At 34.6% G+C, this 17,807-nt stretch overlaps 1 protein-coding gene across 1 annotated transcript in view; it reads left to right on the top strand.

Annotated features, from left to right (window-relative positions):
• GLIPR1L2 (GLIPR1 like 2) overlaps positions 1 to 17,807 on the top strand; it is a 43,282-nt gene that overhangs the window by 9,209 nt on the left and 16,266 nt on the right. Inside the window, exons 3-4 of the mRNA XM_057743348.1 lie at positions 623 to 868; positions 2,680 to 2,783. Coding sequence (XP_057599331.1) covers positions 623 to 868; positions 2,680 to 2,783 — 350 coding nt within the window. The remainder of the gene's footprint in view (positions 1 to 622; positions 869 to 2,679; positions 2,784 to 17,807) is intronic.

Raw genomic sequence — 17,807 nt, 5'->3', positions numbered from 1 at the left:
ACACATTTCTGGATGTTTCTATAAATGGAAGGGAACAGTTTCTGGGAACATCCATAAAACTTTACATGTACCTCTTTTATAACATTTACCAACTACCACTATGTGTTAAAATTATGTATATATGTATATGCATGTATGTATTATCCCAGGTTGTTCTCCTAATAGCGATAAGCAACTAGAGGACAAAATTTATGCTGACTTCATATTTTATGCCTCACAATACAATAGTTTGCATATAATCAGTGCTCAATAAATAGTTCTTAAATATTTTATATTATTGTATTATTATGTGTAAAAGGCATGAGATTAAAAAAACACATTTTCTGAATAGACTACATGTAAGAGTACCGTAATCATTTGCATCATCTAACAATCTGATTTTTTAATTACAAATATATGCATAGGCCTTTGTCTCAGGAGATAGTTGTTTCATTTACAATGATCTCAGAACACTTTGCCTCCTATGTAAATTCCACAAACCAGGCTCATAAGCACAAAGTAAGAATTGTTTTCCTTAAATCTAACTATGAGAACTCAAGGAAAATAATTTAGAGCACATTTAAAAAAAAAGAAACCTCATTATTATTATTTTGTCTTCTTTGCTTTCTGAATTTTTTTTCAGACTTGGGATGTAGCTTTGTCACGGACTGCTAGAGCATGGGGGAAAAAATGTGTGTTTGAGCGTAATACTCATTTAGAAGAACTAAAAATGGCCCATCCTAGATTTAATGGTATTGGTGAAAATATGTGGGTCGGCCCTGAAAATGAATTTACTGCAAGTATTGCTATCAGAAGTTGGTTTGCACAGAGGAAAAAGTACAATTTTGAAAAGAACAGTTGTTCTGATAACTGTTCTAATTATCTACAGGTATCTAATTTTATATTATTAATTCAATAGACTCCTTAATTGCTTTACTACTAAGTTTTTATTGATTGTGATTCAATTTTACAAATAAACTCAAATGGTAAAATTATTACCTCTAATAGAATCAAAATTCTAATCAGACCTAGACCTTCTAAGTGTTCATAATTTCTTCTATTATTTGAACCATGCAATTAAAACATTCCTTTAAATAGAGTAAATCTAATCTCCATACCCAAAGGTACCTTTCTAAAATAATGCACATTGGAAAAGGAAGTAAGAAACCAGTGAATAAAAATTAGTTTTAGTTTATTGACTATAAACATAAGTAAAAGACTTGATTTTTTTTGCACAGATCAGTACACAGACTACTGTGTAAGTGTTTTAAATGCAAATACATAGTATTATTTTCCTGCCTTATGTCTGATAATTCACCCTTATACTTTGTACTCCAAGAATACTGAACCACTTTTTATTTCCTGTACATATATTTATTATTTCACATATTACATTGTTTTATAATCATCTATTTATATATCTAAAATTACACTAAGGGCAGGGAACTTGTCTTCTTATCCATGTATTCTCAACACAACAACATGACATTATTTAGGTCTTCAATAAACATTTGTATCAGGAATCAAGAAACTATTGTATTAACTTCCAAGCTCATTTAAAAGATGATTATTTTTCAATCAGTAGACTCTGATGTAAAACTTAAAATCTTGGAACTTTCTCATGTTGAATTCATCTTTCTGTTCCATCAAATGAATCATGTTTCAAAAATTTTTTGATCAATTCTTCTAGAAATTTGAAGTGATTCTCTACTGTCTTACTCATGTCAAAGCTAGACTCCTTAATAGGACTTCAATATTCTGAGAAAAATAACCAAGTTTACTCTCTGACCTACTCCTCCATATTTTTTCCTCCTTAAATCTAGTTTCCGAGACATTTTCATTTCCTGCATTTGACTTAACTTCAACTATTACAGACATTCTATTCTCTATTCTTTTAATGTATCACTCTTTCTTTTGGAATCACTAGGTCTTGAGCTATAGAGAAAGGAAAACAAATGGTTTCTCCCTCTCCCACAGAGGTCAACGAAACATTTTTGTTGTTGTTGTTCACTTGTAAGTATTAGGAATATTAAAGCCATTCAGGAATTTCTGGAATATCTTTAATTATTCTCATACTTTCACTCCAATTCAAGACCTGTTTTGCAAGAAATTGTTTTATAGGAACCAGCTCTTTTACTCATTTTTTAAAATGAAAGGCCCAGACTTCATTTTATTTTATATGAAATTTCCTCAATAAAAGAAAAGAAAAATGCTGATAACATTCAGTTACTTTCTACCCTTGTATTTCTTTTCCTTCCCTTCTATAATCTTACTGTCCCCTCTTTTCCTCCTTTACTATTCACAATTTCTCTTCTTCCAACACTTTTTCTCTTTTCATTTCCCTCTTTCTCTTTGCCAATAACCTAGAACTCTCAGATTCAACAAAAGGTCAAAAATTGATTCAGCAGATGTGTCTTCCTTTGGCTCTAAAAGGTTATTCTGGATCAGTTTTTCTCAAACTCTTTATCCTAAGAATACAGTATTGATATTTCTTTAATACAGTATTTCTTTAAATACAGTTTTGGAAATGCTTCCCTAAATCTGTGATAATTCTCTACCTGCATTCAAACGAAGAATAGTTCATATTCCTTGAATTGCTTGGTTAAAGGTTCTGTGTTTATTGAATATACTATTGTTTATATTATGGCAGAGTCAATGTTTAGAATTAAATTTTATGTTTTCTTTGAAAATTTATTTTAGCTCGTTTGGGACAAGTCTTACAAAGTTGGTTGTGCTGTAACTCCATGTTCAAGAATTGGACGTATTCAACATGCAGCACTTTTCATATGCAACTATGCACCAGGGTAAGTTCCTTTAAATTTTTTAAAGAATATAAAAATAAATTGGGAGTTTTTCAAGGTTAAGTTTTCCTAACTTTCAACATATTCTTCTAAATGCCTTTACGAAGCATAAACGAATTAAGTATAAGATAGCAACTAAAGATTTTATATTGAAATATTTTACATTTCATAATAAAGTAAGTCACAATTTAGGCATACTGATTTTACATATAAGCTAGCCAAATATTACTTCTCAAGGGAAATTTAACTTTAGTATTATTTCACAATACCCAGCTTAATTAACATAGGATTTAAATTATTTTCCAAAATTATTTCCATATTTATCAAAAAAAGTCAAAAGAAAATAAGGTTAGATGTGTTGAAATGTATGTTTTAAGAATTGTTTCAGGACTACATCAGTTTTATAACGTGAAGAACACTTTTAATTGACTATCCTCTGGAGTTTGCATTGTTAATCGGGGCTCGTCTCACGCATACAAGGAATCGTAGTAACTCGGAGGTGGAAAGGTACTTCAAAAGTCTTCTAGTCAAGCTATCCATATGAAACTTGAATTCTTAACACTTACTTACGTTGTGATTTTTTACCTATACCTAAAAACTTTCCAATAATGGGAAATAACTACATTCCAAAATAGCCTCCCTCTCTGGAGAACTTTGTTGGAAAGTCTGTAGTTTTCTTATAGGCCAGTATGATACTATAAGTAATATTGTTAAAATGTCTAAGTGAAGTGAGAAAATATCCTAATCAACATACCAAGAAAAATTAACTACATGCTAGGATTGAGAAGGAATTTCTTAAAAATAAAATGATTCTGGGATTAAACCAAAAAGAGAAAGGAAAACAAAACAAAACAAAACAAAACATTGGTTACTAATTAATGATTGTATTCCCCTAGATATGGAAAACAACAGAACTATGATGTAAGTTGAATTAGATTCAGACAACCCCCTCCTAAATGGTAGCTTTGCTGACTTTGAACAGAGGCATGAAAACAAGTTTGGAATGTAGAGTAATTGCAAGACTTTTTAGGCCTCTTTCAGTCCTACAGACTGGAAGTACTGGGATGATAGCTATTACATGAAGAAACTTTTGAAAGTTAACTACTGATTGGTATTGAAAATTCAAACAGGGAACTGGGCATGGGTAGTGGGGAGGGAAGAGGTTCCTCTGGGGTACTAGTCTTCACTTATGCACTCAGCAATTATGTACAAGGCTCTGATCTGTCTACTAACAAGACCAGTAAAGACTGACCATACTTAGTTTGTAGTCCTAGAAGAGAAACAAACAATAAATAAGTGAACATATGAATAAATGATATTTAATTAATAAAATATGCGATAGAAACAAAGCATAATAAGCAAATAGGGAATAACTATAGCATATGGATAGGATAGCTACAAAAGGAGGTGGCATTTAAGCTGAAAGCCAAAAGATGAGGAGATGGCTAAAGAATATTTCAGGTAGAGGGACTTCCCTGGTGGACCAGTGGCTAAGACACTGCGCTCCCAATGCAGAGGGTCCAGGTTCGATCCCTGGTCAGGGAACTAGATTCCACATGCCACAACTAAAGATTCCACGTACCATGACAAAAAATCTCACATGCTGCAACGAAGGTCCCACATGCCACAACTAAGACCTGGTGCAGCCAATTAAATATTTTAAAATATATATATTTCAGGTAGAAGTGAGGGCACATATAAAATCTCTGAGCTTGGAATGAGTAGCATGTTTGAAAACTGAATAACTGTGGTTAGAGGTAGGAGTTGAGGTAGAGAGTTAGGTGACAACTAAACCAAATAGAATACCATAGGCCAGGTTAAGGGTTAAGGGATTTATTCTACATAATGGCAAAGTCATTGGAAAGTTTTGAGCAAGTAAATGGCATGATCTCATCTATGTTTTGGAAAGAAAACTTAACAATAGAAGATTGCTTTTGCTGTTGTTGTAGTATAGGAAAACATGGGTACAAAGAAACAAGCACAATTAGGAGATTGTTTAATAGTACAGGCTCTAGACTGCTATCTTGGATTAGGATTTTAGCATGTGGATTGGTTTTCTGTTGTTGCATAATAAATTACCACAAACTTAGTGACTTCAAACAGCAGCCATTTATTATTAAGCAGTTCTGTAGGTTGTAAGTCCAGGCACGGTATAGTTGGATTCTCTGCTCAGGGTCACAAAGGCCAAAGTCAAGGCGTTGACTGAGTTCTTGTCTGGAGGCTCTGGGGAAGAATCTTTTAAGCTCCTTCAGGTTGTTAGCAGAATTCAATTCCATGTGGTTATAGGGCTTGGGTCCCCATTTTCTTGCTGGCTGTCAGCCAGGGGTTGCTCTCAGCTTCTAGAGGCTGCCCAGACTCCTTGATGTATGGCTCCCACCCTCTTCACGTCTGCAAAGGGCGCATCAGGTCCTTCCCACAACTCAAATCTCTAACTTCTCTTCTGTCACCAGCCAGAGAAAACTCTCTGCTTTCAGAGTGCCCAAGTGATTAGGGCAGGATATCTTCCTGGGTAATTTCCCTAAGGTCAATTGTGCCAAATAACACAACTTAATCATGGAGGTAAAGTCCATTACATTCACTTTCCTCAGAATTATGCAAGGCATGTATACCAGGGGTGGGGGATCTTGTGCTTCATTTTAGAATTCTGACTACTATACCATGGAAACTGTGACAAAAGGTCAGTTTCTGGATATATTATGAAGGTAGAGCTAAAAATACCAGTTGATGGATTTGACTTTAGGGATAAGAGGTATAGAATAAACTACGGTGATACGTATGCTTTTAGTCTGAACAACTGGATGAATGATGATACCATTAACTAAGATAAGGAAGAAGATCAGAAGATGTGTTTTATGTTTGGACACATTAGGTAGAAATATAAACATGAGAAATGTAAATGAATCATGAGAAGGAACTAGCTATATGAAGGTCTGGGATAGGCTTTGAAGTAGAGGAAACTGCTGCTATAAAGGCCCCGACTAGAAATGAGTCACAGTTCTGAATGAGATGACCTTATGAAAGAATGAGTATGGAGACTTAGTTTAAGGACTAAGTCCTAGAACACTGCAATATTTCAACTTTAGGCAAAAGAGCTAACAAAGGAGAGTGAAGAGGCTAACAAGATAAGAGGAAAACCCAAACAATGCTGACAAAGGTACTTGGAAGCCAAGTGAAGAACAAGAGTCCTGATGCCCAAAGTGGTTAACAATATGAGATGCTCCTGAAAAAAATGAAAAAAAAAATAAATAAATAAATAAGGAAGGAAAGATGACATTTCTGTATTTGATGACCTTAATAACAGTAGTGACTGCAGGGGCATCCCATGACTAGAGTGATAAGATGAACCTCCCAGTTGTTAGGGTTACTATTCTTTCCACCCACCTGTCCCATAGGCTTCTTTGTCTTGAAATTTCTATCAGCAATTTTTACTTTGATACAAACATTTGAAAGTCTACTTGTGAAAGATCTAGTTTGGCACATATATTAGTCAACTCAGTCCAAGTTTTATTTGATATGTACTCAAAATAGGCAGTCATAGCTATCTTTCTTAAGAATAGTTGGTGGAAAAATCAGTTCATCACAGTCTTATAAAATACTTATTAGAAATGAAAATAAGAAAACCAAATTGAAAGTTAGTTTGTGTATTGGGCTGAATGGTGGCCTCCCACCAAAGGATATATCCAGTTCCTAATTCACAGAACCTGTGAATACTAACTTACATGACAAGATGAATATTGCCTTATGTGGCAAAAGACGTGTTTAAGATAAGGATCTTGAGAGGAGGCGCTTGTTTTAGATTATTCAGGTGGGACTTAAATGCAATTACTTGTATCCTCATAAGAGAGAGGAGGAAGGAGATTCAGCACGAGACACACAGAAGAGAAGGAGGTAATGTGACCCTGGAGGGAGAGGTTGGAGTGATATATTCACAAACCAAGGAACTCCTGGAGCCACCAGAAGCTGGAAGAGTCAAGGAATTCTCTCTCTGAGCCTTTGGAGGGAGCATAGTCCTGCCAGCACCTTGATTTTGGACTTCAGGCCTCCAGAACTGAGAAAATAAATTTCCATTGTTATAAACCACCCAGTTTGTGCAATTTGTTAAATTAGCTCCAGCAAGCTAGTACAAAATGGAAGAATAAAACAGATTTGGCAATAGGGAAAATATGAATCAACAACAATCTTGGAAAAAATTTCAGAACACAAAGTAAAAATATATATGGAAAAGGAAAGGAAACACGTAGGGTGATAAATCTATACACCTCTGTTCTCCTAAAGAACAGAGAATAAATGGGACAAATAATAAAGAAAATAATAAGCAAAAGAAAAGAATCTGTAGAGATATCTATATAAAGATTAAGATAGCTTATAATGTATCAGAAAAAGTGAATTGAAACAATATTTACATATATCGTTTTCTAGTGATTATTTTTCAGTTTCAAAGATAAAAATGTATACATTTCTGGGAATTCGCTGGTAGTCCAGTGGTTAGGACTTTGTGCTTTCACTGCTGAGGGCACGTGTTCTATCCCTGGTAGGGGAACTAAGATTCCACAAGCTGTGTGGTGTGGTCAAAAAATTGTAATAATAAAATTAAATAAAAAACATACATTTCTAAGCAAAATAAAACAAAGTAAAATAAAGCAGTATTAATTAGATTAGCCTTGAATTTAGATATTGAAGGGAGTACATTGAAAGATGAGCATTAGAATTTTTTTTTTCACATTCACACACATTTTCCTTTAATTTGTATACTGTTTACACACAATCAATATTTAGGATGGCAAAGAACTTCCTCTGCTGAATCCATACTCATGCTTAGCTCTACATTCAATTTATTAATAAAATATTGTAATGGAAAGTTTCAGTCTTATTTCCAACAATTTTCTTTCACTTAATATTTGACACACACACACAGACACACATACATATTTCATTTATTAGAGTGAAGAATTAAAGAAGAAACATAAGTAATTGTTATCCAAAACAATTAATAATTTGAATGCAGACAAAGACTTTGAGACATTTTAATATTTAGGAAGGAATTCTACTTATTGATTAAAGTTTTTCCCGTAAGTGGTTGGCCTCTTTCTAATAGTGTGGTATATTTTGATTGTAGGGCAGAGAATATTTTCCTCTCGCTTACAAAACCCTTTGCCATCTCAAAAAATGTCTAATCTGATACAGTCCTCGACTACTTAAAAGTCTTCTGTTTTGTTCATTCTCCCAAGTTACTTTTTGAGTCTGACTTCTCATAGTTTTTGGAGAATCAATTGAGATATTGTATGTGGACTTAACAAGGAAATGCTGAAACACTAAATAATTTAAAGATGCTATTTCTGGAGAAGACTAAAGATTAAATAAGATCACATATGTGAGATACTTTGTTAAGTAGCATGCACTATCACCAATACAATATTAATGTTAGATATGTAAAAAAAAAAATCTAACAGCTATATTGTTTCTAAAAATGCTATTCCCATCTTCAAAGGTGGGCTTGAGGAGAGTCATTAACATTCAAAGTCTTTTCTATTACTTGTATACACCTCCAGACAGACTTAAGAATATATGCTTTTTTTAAAGGACAGGGCTCTGTCTTACTTTTGTATCTTTATCCTTAGCACAGTGCCTCATCCAGAGTATGGGTGATATATATATAATTAAAGGCCTGTTGTTAAATATTATCTTTAAGAAATTTCACCAGTAGAAAGTTACAAGAGATTGTTGCATCCAACCTAACAGTAAAAGCAAAGTAGATAATGTACAAAATAGTATCTTTGAGCCCATCAGAGAGCTGAAATCGAAAGGATGATATTAGTCTCCTTAGGGACTATACACTGTTTAAAGTACAAATAAAATAAGAGCATTAGAATTTAAGCTTAAGTGATAATTTTATTAACTGAGCTAGGAAAAGAGGTAAGGTAGAGGAAAAAAGTATTTGGTTATTTTTAGACATGTTGCATCTGCAGGTGCCTGCAGGATCTTTTATTTATTTAAATATGTTTGTAGTAGGTTCATTTAAACAATAACTAAGCAGTAGAATTCCACATTTTTTACAGAGTGTTTGTCCTGAAAACAATTGTAGACTTGGGAAAGACAAAAAAAAAAAAGCACAACGTTAACCAAATACACATAATATCTGTATTTTAAATAGAAAAGAGTTGTTGTGAAAGCAGGTATGAAATCATAGAAGCAATTACCTGGATACAGATTCAGAAGCAGTCAACTTTGATGCATAGGGGTGTGTTAGAAGGGAAAAAAGGCCAGTGGGGGAGGTAAGAGATCTAAGATTGAAGAAAATCACTTGACTCTAAAGCTAGACCCTTAAAAGAAGTAAATTACAGTGTCCAAAGTTATTTAGTAGAGAAAACTTTCTTTATTTAAAAGTTAAGGAAATACAACCTGGCAGGTGGTGCCATTTTCTTTACTTCACGAACAGGCAGCTAGAATATGTTTCCCAGCCTCCCTAAAAGTTTGGTTGGGCCATGTGACTGAGGCCAGTGGAATTCAGGCCACTTCCAAGCCTGGCCTTTAAACACTTCTACATGATCCTTCACACTTTTGGTCTTCCCTCATCTACTGGTTGGATACAGAGGATCTGGTGAAGGATTCGAATGTCCTAGAGGGTGACAGAGCCACAGGGTGAAATGAGCCAGTGCCCCAGAATCACTGCATGGAGGAAAGCTCCCCTACCACTACCAAAAACCATAATGTACCATGACATGAATTCTGCCTACATAACATGGAAATGGTGAGGAAAGGTCAGATTTGGGATATGGTTTGAAAATGGAGCTAACAATAGCTGCTAATAGATTTAACTCTAGGGGTGAATGGAATAGAATAATCAAGGATGACATCTATGTCTTTAGTCTCTGCAACTGGACGAATGGTGATGCCATTAGTCAGATAGGGAAGACTTGTGGAGGAGCAGAGCTTGAGGGAAGATCAAGTGTTCTGATTCAGATACATTTGGTGGAGAAATAAATGTGAGAAATATAAACAAATCATGAGAGGGAGCTAGTCCGATGAAGGTCTAGAATGGGTTTCTAAGTAGTAGGAAGTGCAGATATAAAGGCCCTGAGGCAGAAATGAGTCACAGTCTTGAAAGAGATCACCTTGTGAGAAAATAAGTATGGAAAATGGGACAGAAGAGACTTAAGGATTAAATCCTACATCACTACAGTATTTCAACTTCAGGCAAAAGAGCTAGCAAAGGAGTATAGAGAGATACTAGTAAGGTAAGAGGGAAACTAGAACTGTGCTGGTAGATTTTTAAAATAACAGAGAGGGTGTGGAGAAAAGGGAACGCTCTTGCACTGTTGGTGGGAATGTCAATTGATACAGCCACTATGGAGAACAGTATGGAGGTTCCTTGCAAAACTAAAAATAGAGTTACCATATGACCTAGCAATCCCACTGCTGGGCATATACCCAGAGAGCACCATAATTCAAAAAGACGCATGCCGTCCAATGTTCATTGCAGCACTATTTACAATAGCCAGGACGTGGAAGCAACCTAAATGTCCATCAACAGATGAATGCATAAAGAAGATGTGGTACATATATACAATGGAATATTACTCAGCTGTAAAAAGCAATGAAACTGGGACATTTTTAGAGACATGGATGGACCTAGAGACTGTCATACAGAGTGAAGTGAGTCAGAAAGAGAAAAACAAATATCATATATTAACACATATATGCAGACTATAGAAAAATGGTACAAATCAACTGGTTTGCAAGGCAGAAATAGAGACACAGATGTAGAGAACAAACATATGGACACCAAGTGGGGAAAGCAGGGAGGGTTGGGGGGGGAATGAATTGGGAGATTGGGATACCAAATTGTACACTCTAAATATATGCAGTTTATTGTCTGTTAACTGTATCTCAATAAAAGTTCTTAAAAAATATTGACTTATTTTCTCATCAGTCTCTATTACATATGAGGTTGCTCTCTTTCCATGCTTTTCTGCATGCATAATAATTTATGATTCAATGATAGATTATTGTGATCATGTTAGACATTTTGAATAGCAATTTAAATACATAAAATGCAAGCAGTGCATATAACCCATTTGAAGTATGACAATATGATAAGCTATGACAAGTTCACAATGTGCAGTGACAACCATTCACTGCCTGGTCAGCTGTGATTTTAAGACTCCATCAATGTTAAGATGCATCTGGATTTCAGAGATGCTAAAATATGAAAAGATGTACATCTTAGAATTATGAAGCACAGTACATAACTGAAAGAAAAGATTTACAAAATAATGTATATCCTTACTATGAATGTTAAAATAAAAACATGCTACCAATATGTGAAATAGTATTTCATTCACAGTTAAGTACAGCTTTCTAGTCTGTCTCATATTTTAAAATATTAGTTGTGAATTGTGAAGTACTAAATTTGATTTCATGACCTATTAATAGCTCATAACTTGCAGTTTGAAAAATAGTAATACCAATTTAGAATATTCTATGTAGATATTTGACAACGAAGAAAAGGAAGGTTGTGTAGGTATGTAGAGTTGAGTGAAAGTTTTTTTTTTATAACTTTGGTTTCTAATGTATTTTTATTAGCTAAAGGAAGCCATCATAAATAGAGAGTGATAGAATATATTAGAACATATTAGAGATGGGGGAAGGATTGAAAAAGAAAGTTTTATCTGGAAAAAAAAATAGGAGGAGAGAAGTATAAAAAAAGAAAATGCAGAGAAATTCTTAATAGTGTATATTTTTCTTCCTTTCTTTCTCATAAGGGTTTAATCTATTTTATTGATCTTTCAAAAGAAAATATTTTGGAGTTTGTTTATCCTTTCTCATTCCCTTGTTTCCTATTTCATTATTTTGAGGCATTTAATCTTCCAAGTATTTTTTAGGGAGAGGGGCTGTTATATGTTGTTTTCACTAAAATGTTCATTCATTTATCTTTCAAACTACTTAATAGTGAAGATATTTACAGTTATATATTTTCCATTGATTACAATTTTTACTAGACCTTAGGATCTCATATGAAATAGCCTCTCTCATTGTTTTCTATGGATTGTAATTTTAGGTCATTTAATAAATCATGTTTAGTACTTAATACATATTCATGAAGGAAAAATCTATCCAAGGAGGAAATAGTGTTCCCATCCTCTCTCAGTTACCCTCCCCAAAATTTTATTGTAAAAGATGTGCATATAGAAAAGTGTGTCTATCTTTGTTGTATGTGTGTCTACCTGCATATATGCATATTTCCATAATTCAGACAGGAGCACACTATGTTTCTTGTGGTGTTCTTTAATTTTTTAATTTAATTATATGAACTAGAAGTCTTTCTATTTGAGTACGTTGAAGAGTTTGCAGATTCTTTTTAACTTTCACAGTGTTTTTTTTAATAGATGTACAAAAAATAATTTAAATAATTCTCTCCTTCTGATGGCTGTTTAGGATATTTTATTCATTTTATTTCAAGCACTAATCATGCAGCTAGACATGTAATTCTCACACAAGTTAGTAGCTATAATATAAACATATAGTCATGGAAACACTAAGCCAAAGAGAATGTGTACTTTTACTTTGCATAGATATTACTAAATGCCTATTCATCATAGTCATACCATTTTTTCTATTACAAATTTTTTTACATCAACATATAAAAAGGGCTATTTTTTTGGGGGGGGGTACACCAAGTTCAATCATCTGTTTTTATACACATATCCCCGTATTCCTAGAAGGGCTATTTTTAAAATCCCTTTCTAACATAATATATTTTCAAATATTTTGCTATTTACTACTATGAACTACATATATATTTAATTTTCATCTTCTCTTTTTCATGAGTTTAAGTATATTTTTGTATATTTTAGAAAATTTAGATTTCATTTACTGGACCCAACTATTCCAATACATTCAATGTTTTTCTCTTAAGTCATTGGACTCTTTTTTTTTTTTTTTACTTATAGGAGTGTCTTATGTAACAAAAAAAACTAGCTCTTTTATTTAATGTAATTTACAAATATTTTCTCAGTTTGATGTTTAACTTTCGACTTTGTTTATAATGTGATTTATTTTTGCCAGATAGAATTATTTTGTCTTATTGTAGAAAAAAATGTATTAATACTTTTTTCATGGGTTTTGAGATTTGTGTCATACTTAGACAAGACTTCTGCAAATATTATCTCACATTTTCTTCTAGCAATTCTTTTTTTTTTTATTTTTTAAATATTTGATCTACTTTGCTTCTGGACATTATGTAAGTTGGTATAAGAATTAGCCTCCTGCTTAAAGTAACTATAAAGACTGGACAAAACATATAAAATAACTGTTTTTAGGCATTAGCAAAACAACCAATTCAGGGCTATGATCCTTGCAAATAGAAAAGAACTCAGCAGGAACCCTATATTTGCCTTGATTTTCTCTCTGAGAGCATTCTACAAACTATAGCCAGAGAAACAGAATCCAAGCAAAGACTGTGTATTTCTGGACAAAGGAGATATCAGTGTTGATTGACATTAAATTGTCTAGGATTTAGGACATGATCCCAAAGAGGAGGGGGCTGCAGAGAAGGACCTCCAAAAGTCTAGGCACAAATTCTCTGCAAGTCCTTAGCCAACTCCTAAGTGGCACATCTCAAAGTGAGATTCTGGAAGGATTAGATAGGAACAGTTACTCGCAGGCTGAAGACCTGCACAGAGGTTTCAGAAGCTGCACAGTGCTGAGAAGACAGAGCTGCAGTTTGGGCCTGGCCAAAATGGGGAGATGTTGACGAACAGTCTGGGGCCTTACCAAGCAGAACGTTAAAATCCAAAAAATATGTATCTGATTTTATAAAAATGTAAAACTAATTAATGGCTAAAGAAATACCATAAATATAGCCAAAGAAAAAATAATATACTGGGAAAATGAATTTGTGGAATATGTGGCAGAGTCCCCTTAATTTACAAAGAATTCATACAAATCAAAAAGAAAAAGAGAAACAACCCAAGAGAATAATGTGCAGAAGATATGAAGAGGTCATTTACTGAAAAGAAAAGAAAATGATCATTAATCATATGAAAATATATTCAATCTCACTCATAATTGAAGTAATTCAGGTAAAAAGAAAGGGGCAAAGAGGGGTGGTGGGAGGAATTGGGAGATTGGGGTTGACACATGTACACTACTGATACTATGTATGAAATAGATAACTAATGAGAACACAGTGTATAGCACAAGGAACTCTACTTAATGCTCTGTGGTGACCTAAATGGGAAGGAAATCCAAAAAAGAGGGGATATATGTGAACATATGTATAGCTGATTCATTTTGCTGTACAATAGAAACTAACACAACATTGTAAAGCAACTATACTCCAATAAAAACTAATTTAAAAAACATAAATAAATGACCACTTTCCACTCATCCATTTGAGACTATAGAAAAGCTTAATCGATACTCTGCATTTGCGATAGGACAATAAGTTGGCACAGTCTTTCTGGATTTGGCAGTGTAACAAAATTTAAGATATACTTACCTTTTGATCTTGTAATCTCCTCTTTAGGATTTTATCTTAGTAATATCATCATGAATGTTGGACAAGATATACATACAAGCATACACATTGTGGCATGTTTTAATAGCATGAAACTAAAATTAAAAAACCAATGACTTCAGGACTTCCTAGGTGGCGCAGTGGTAAAGAATCCACCTGCCAATGCAGGGTACACGGGTTCGAGCCCTGCTCTGGGAAGATTCCACATGCCACGGAGTGACTAAGCCCGTGCACCACAACTACTGAGCCTGTGCTCTAGAGCCCATGAGCCACAACTGTTGAGCCCATGTGCCACAACTGTTGAAGCTCACGCACCTAGGGCCCATGCTTCACAACAAGAGAAGCCATACAATAAGAAGCCTGTAAGGCATCTTCCATCCTCGAGTTGAACTCCCTTTGTTATACAACAACTTCCCACTGGCTATCTATTTTACAGTTGGTAGTATATATATGTCTGTGCTACTCTCTCGCTTCATCTCAGCTTCCCCTTCACCCCCCGCCCCCTCCCAAACCTCGAGTTCTCCAGTCCATTCTCTGCACCTGTGTCCTTGTTCTTGTCACTGAGTTCATCAGTACCATTTTTAGATTCCGTATATGTGAGTTAGCATACAATATTTGTCTTTCTCTTTCTGACTTACTTCACTCTGTATGACAGACTCTAGGTCTATCCACCTCATTACATATAGCTCCATCTCATCCCTTGTTATAGCTGAGTAATATTCCATTGTATATATATGCCACATCTTCTTTATCCATTCATTTGTTGATGAGCATTTAGGTTGCTTCCATGTCCTGGCTATTGTAAATAGTGCTGCAATAAACATTATGGTACATGTTTCTTTTGGGATTATGGTTTTCTTTGGGTATATGCCCAGTAGTGGGATTACTGGATCATATGGTAGTTCTATTTGTAGTTTTTTAAGGAACCTCCAAATTGTTTTCCATAGTGGCTGTTGAGGACTGGGATGGGGAGAGTGGGGGAGGACTCAAGGGAGGGTGGGGGGGAGTCAAGGGATGGAGGGAATACAGGGATATGTGTATAAAAACAGATGATTGAACTTGGTCTACCCCCAAAAAATAATAAATAAATAAAATTAATTAAAAAAAAAAAAAGAAGCCTGCGCACCACAATGAAGAGTAGCCTCTGCTCGCAGCAACTAGAGAAAGCCCGTGTGCAGCAACGATGACCCAACGCAGCCAATAAATAAATAAAATTAATTAATTAAAAAAAAAGAAATGAAGTCAAAATATTTAAAAGAAAAACAAAAACGACTCCAGTAATAGGGGACTAAGCAATTAATTTACTGTACATTATTGTGTAACCATTGAAAAAACTGGTGTCCTTCTCTGTGTACCAATATGGAAAGGTCTCCCTTGTTAGATGAAAAAGTAAGATAAAGAACAATAATAAAATTAGGTCTTTTTGTTATAACAGCTACTATTAACAAAAAAAAGAATGTAGCGATTCAGTAAGATAAAAGTGGGAAATTTCAGTTTGATGGGTAGCTCTGCTCTATCAGTCACTCAGAGATCCAGGTTGCTCCCATTTTGTTTCTTCACCATCCCCTGGGCACAATGTCTTTGTCTGCATGATCAAATCCAGGCCACAGACATGAGCTAGCTCAAGTTCATAGTAAGGGAAAAGAAACACGTTGGCAGCATGAGTACTAGGTGGGAAGTGGTGCACGTCAGTGCTACTGCCATTCCACTGGGTATAAAAGTAATCTCTTGGCCACATCTAAGTTGCAAGAGAGGTTGGGAAATGTACTGAGACTAGCCATTAATATGCCAAGCTAAAATACCGTTATTTCAGTATTTCAAGAGATATTTAGATTGACAGCCAGCAGTCTCTATCACAAGTGTGTAAGTACTGAGAATTTTTATGAAAAACTCTTTTCTGTAAGGAATCATAAGAAGTTAACAGAAGTTATCTCTGGGGAGACACATGGAAAGTGAGGATGAAGATATTTTTTCCCCTTAAAAGTGCCCTTTTCTGCTTCCTCCTTTCTATCATATGCTTACAGATAATGTATATGTATTACTTTTATCTTTTACATCAACAAGAGATGTCTGGATTAAGATTGGAGAAGTATTTAAGACATTTTCAAAAAGTATAAATAACAAGATTTGTAGGTCATCGTATTAAATAAAGAGAGGAAATAGTCAAGGAAGATTCTCAAATTTATGACTCAGGCATGAATGGTATTTGCATTAACTGCAAAGGGGAACACTGAACCTTTTGGGAGGGAAGATGATGAGTTCCGTTTTTGTACATAATGAATTTGAGTTGGCTGTGAAATACTTTGAGGTGTTTAGTAAGCAGGTGGTTATTTAGGTCAGAAGCTTATGAGTGAGGAATGGCATAGAACAAATATGTGGAGTGCCAGAAGACATAGAGTAATTTAAATCATGGAAATAGATGAGACTGCTTAGCAAAAGAGTATGGAATGAGGAGAGAAGAGGACCTGTGGAATGTCATGCCAACATATAAGGGCAGTTAGTAGAAGGTAAGTGGAAGAGGTGACCTAAGAAGAGAAGAAGAGGTGACCTAAGAAGGTAGAAGAAAAATCAGAAGAATATGGTACCATGAAGGCATGGGAGAAAGAATATTTTTAAAAGGAAGAAACTTGCCCAAAATTTCAGATTCTAAGAGGTCAAACAAAGTCAGGACTTAAAAATATCAGATCTAAAGAGAAATTCTTTGATAAACACAGGAAACACTGTTTCTATGGACAGAGGAAACTGATGCCAGGTTGTAATAAATTGAGAACTGTTTTGTTATTATTATTATATTTTGTTTTTTAATGGGAAAGATGTGAGCATGTTTAAATATTGACATGAAGGATCTAATACAAAATAAAAGTAATTCTTTATAAAGAGTAAAGGCATACGGAATCTAAAAATGGTACTGATGAACTCAGTGACAAGAACAGGGAAGCAGATACAGGGAATGGACTGGAGAACTCGAGGTATGGGAGGGGGCGGGGGGTGAAGGGGAAACTGAGAAGAAGCGGGAGAGTAGTACAGACATATATATACTACCAACTGTAAAATAGTCAGTGGGAAGTTGTTGTATAACAAAGGGAGTCCAACTCGAGGATGGAAGATGCCTTAGAGGACTGGGGCAGGGAGGGTGGGGGGGAATCGAGGGGGGGGCATCAAGGAAGGGAGGGAATATGGGGATATGTGTATAAAAACAGTTGATTGAACCTGGTGTACCCCCAAAAAAAATAAAATAAAATAATAATTAAAAAAAAAAAAAAAAAGAGTAAAGGCAAAGTATATGTAAAGATACAAGTCCCTGAGAAAACAGAAGGGTTTAAAAGAGATTAGCCTTAGAAAGAATGAAGAGCAACAAGGAAAGAAAGAAGGGGTAGGTATATTTATCATATTTAGTGACAGATAATTTCTCGAGTTCCAATCTAAGGGCTGTTATGTTTCTCTGTGAAGTAGGATAAATCATGTCCTGAGAATAAAGGGGGAGACCGTGAAGCTGGAATTTTGAAGAC

Source organism: Hippopotamus amphibius, chromosome 7 (assembly GCF_030028045.1).
Source record: "Hippopotamus amphibius kiboko isolate mHipAmp2 chromosome 7, mHipAmp2.hap2, whole genome shotgun sequence".
NCBI lineage: Eukaryota > Metazoa > Chordata > Mammalia > Artiodactyla > Hippopotamidae > Hippopotamus > Hippopotamus amphibius.
The sequence above is the reverse complement of the archived record's forward strand: the minus strand, read 5'-3'. Positions and strand labels throughout refer to the sequence as shown.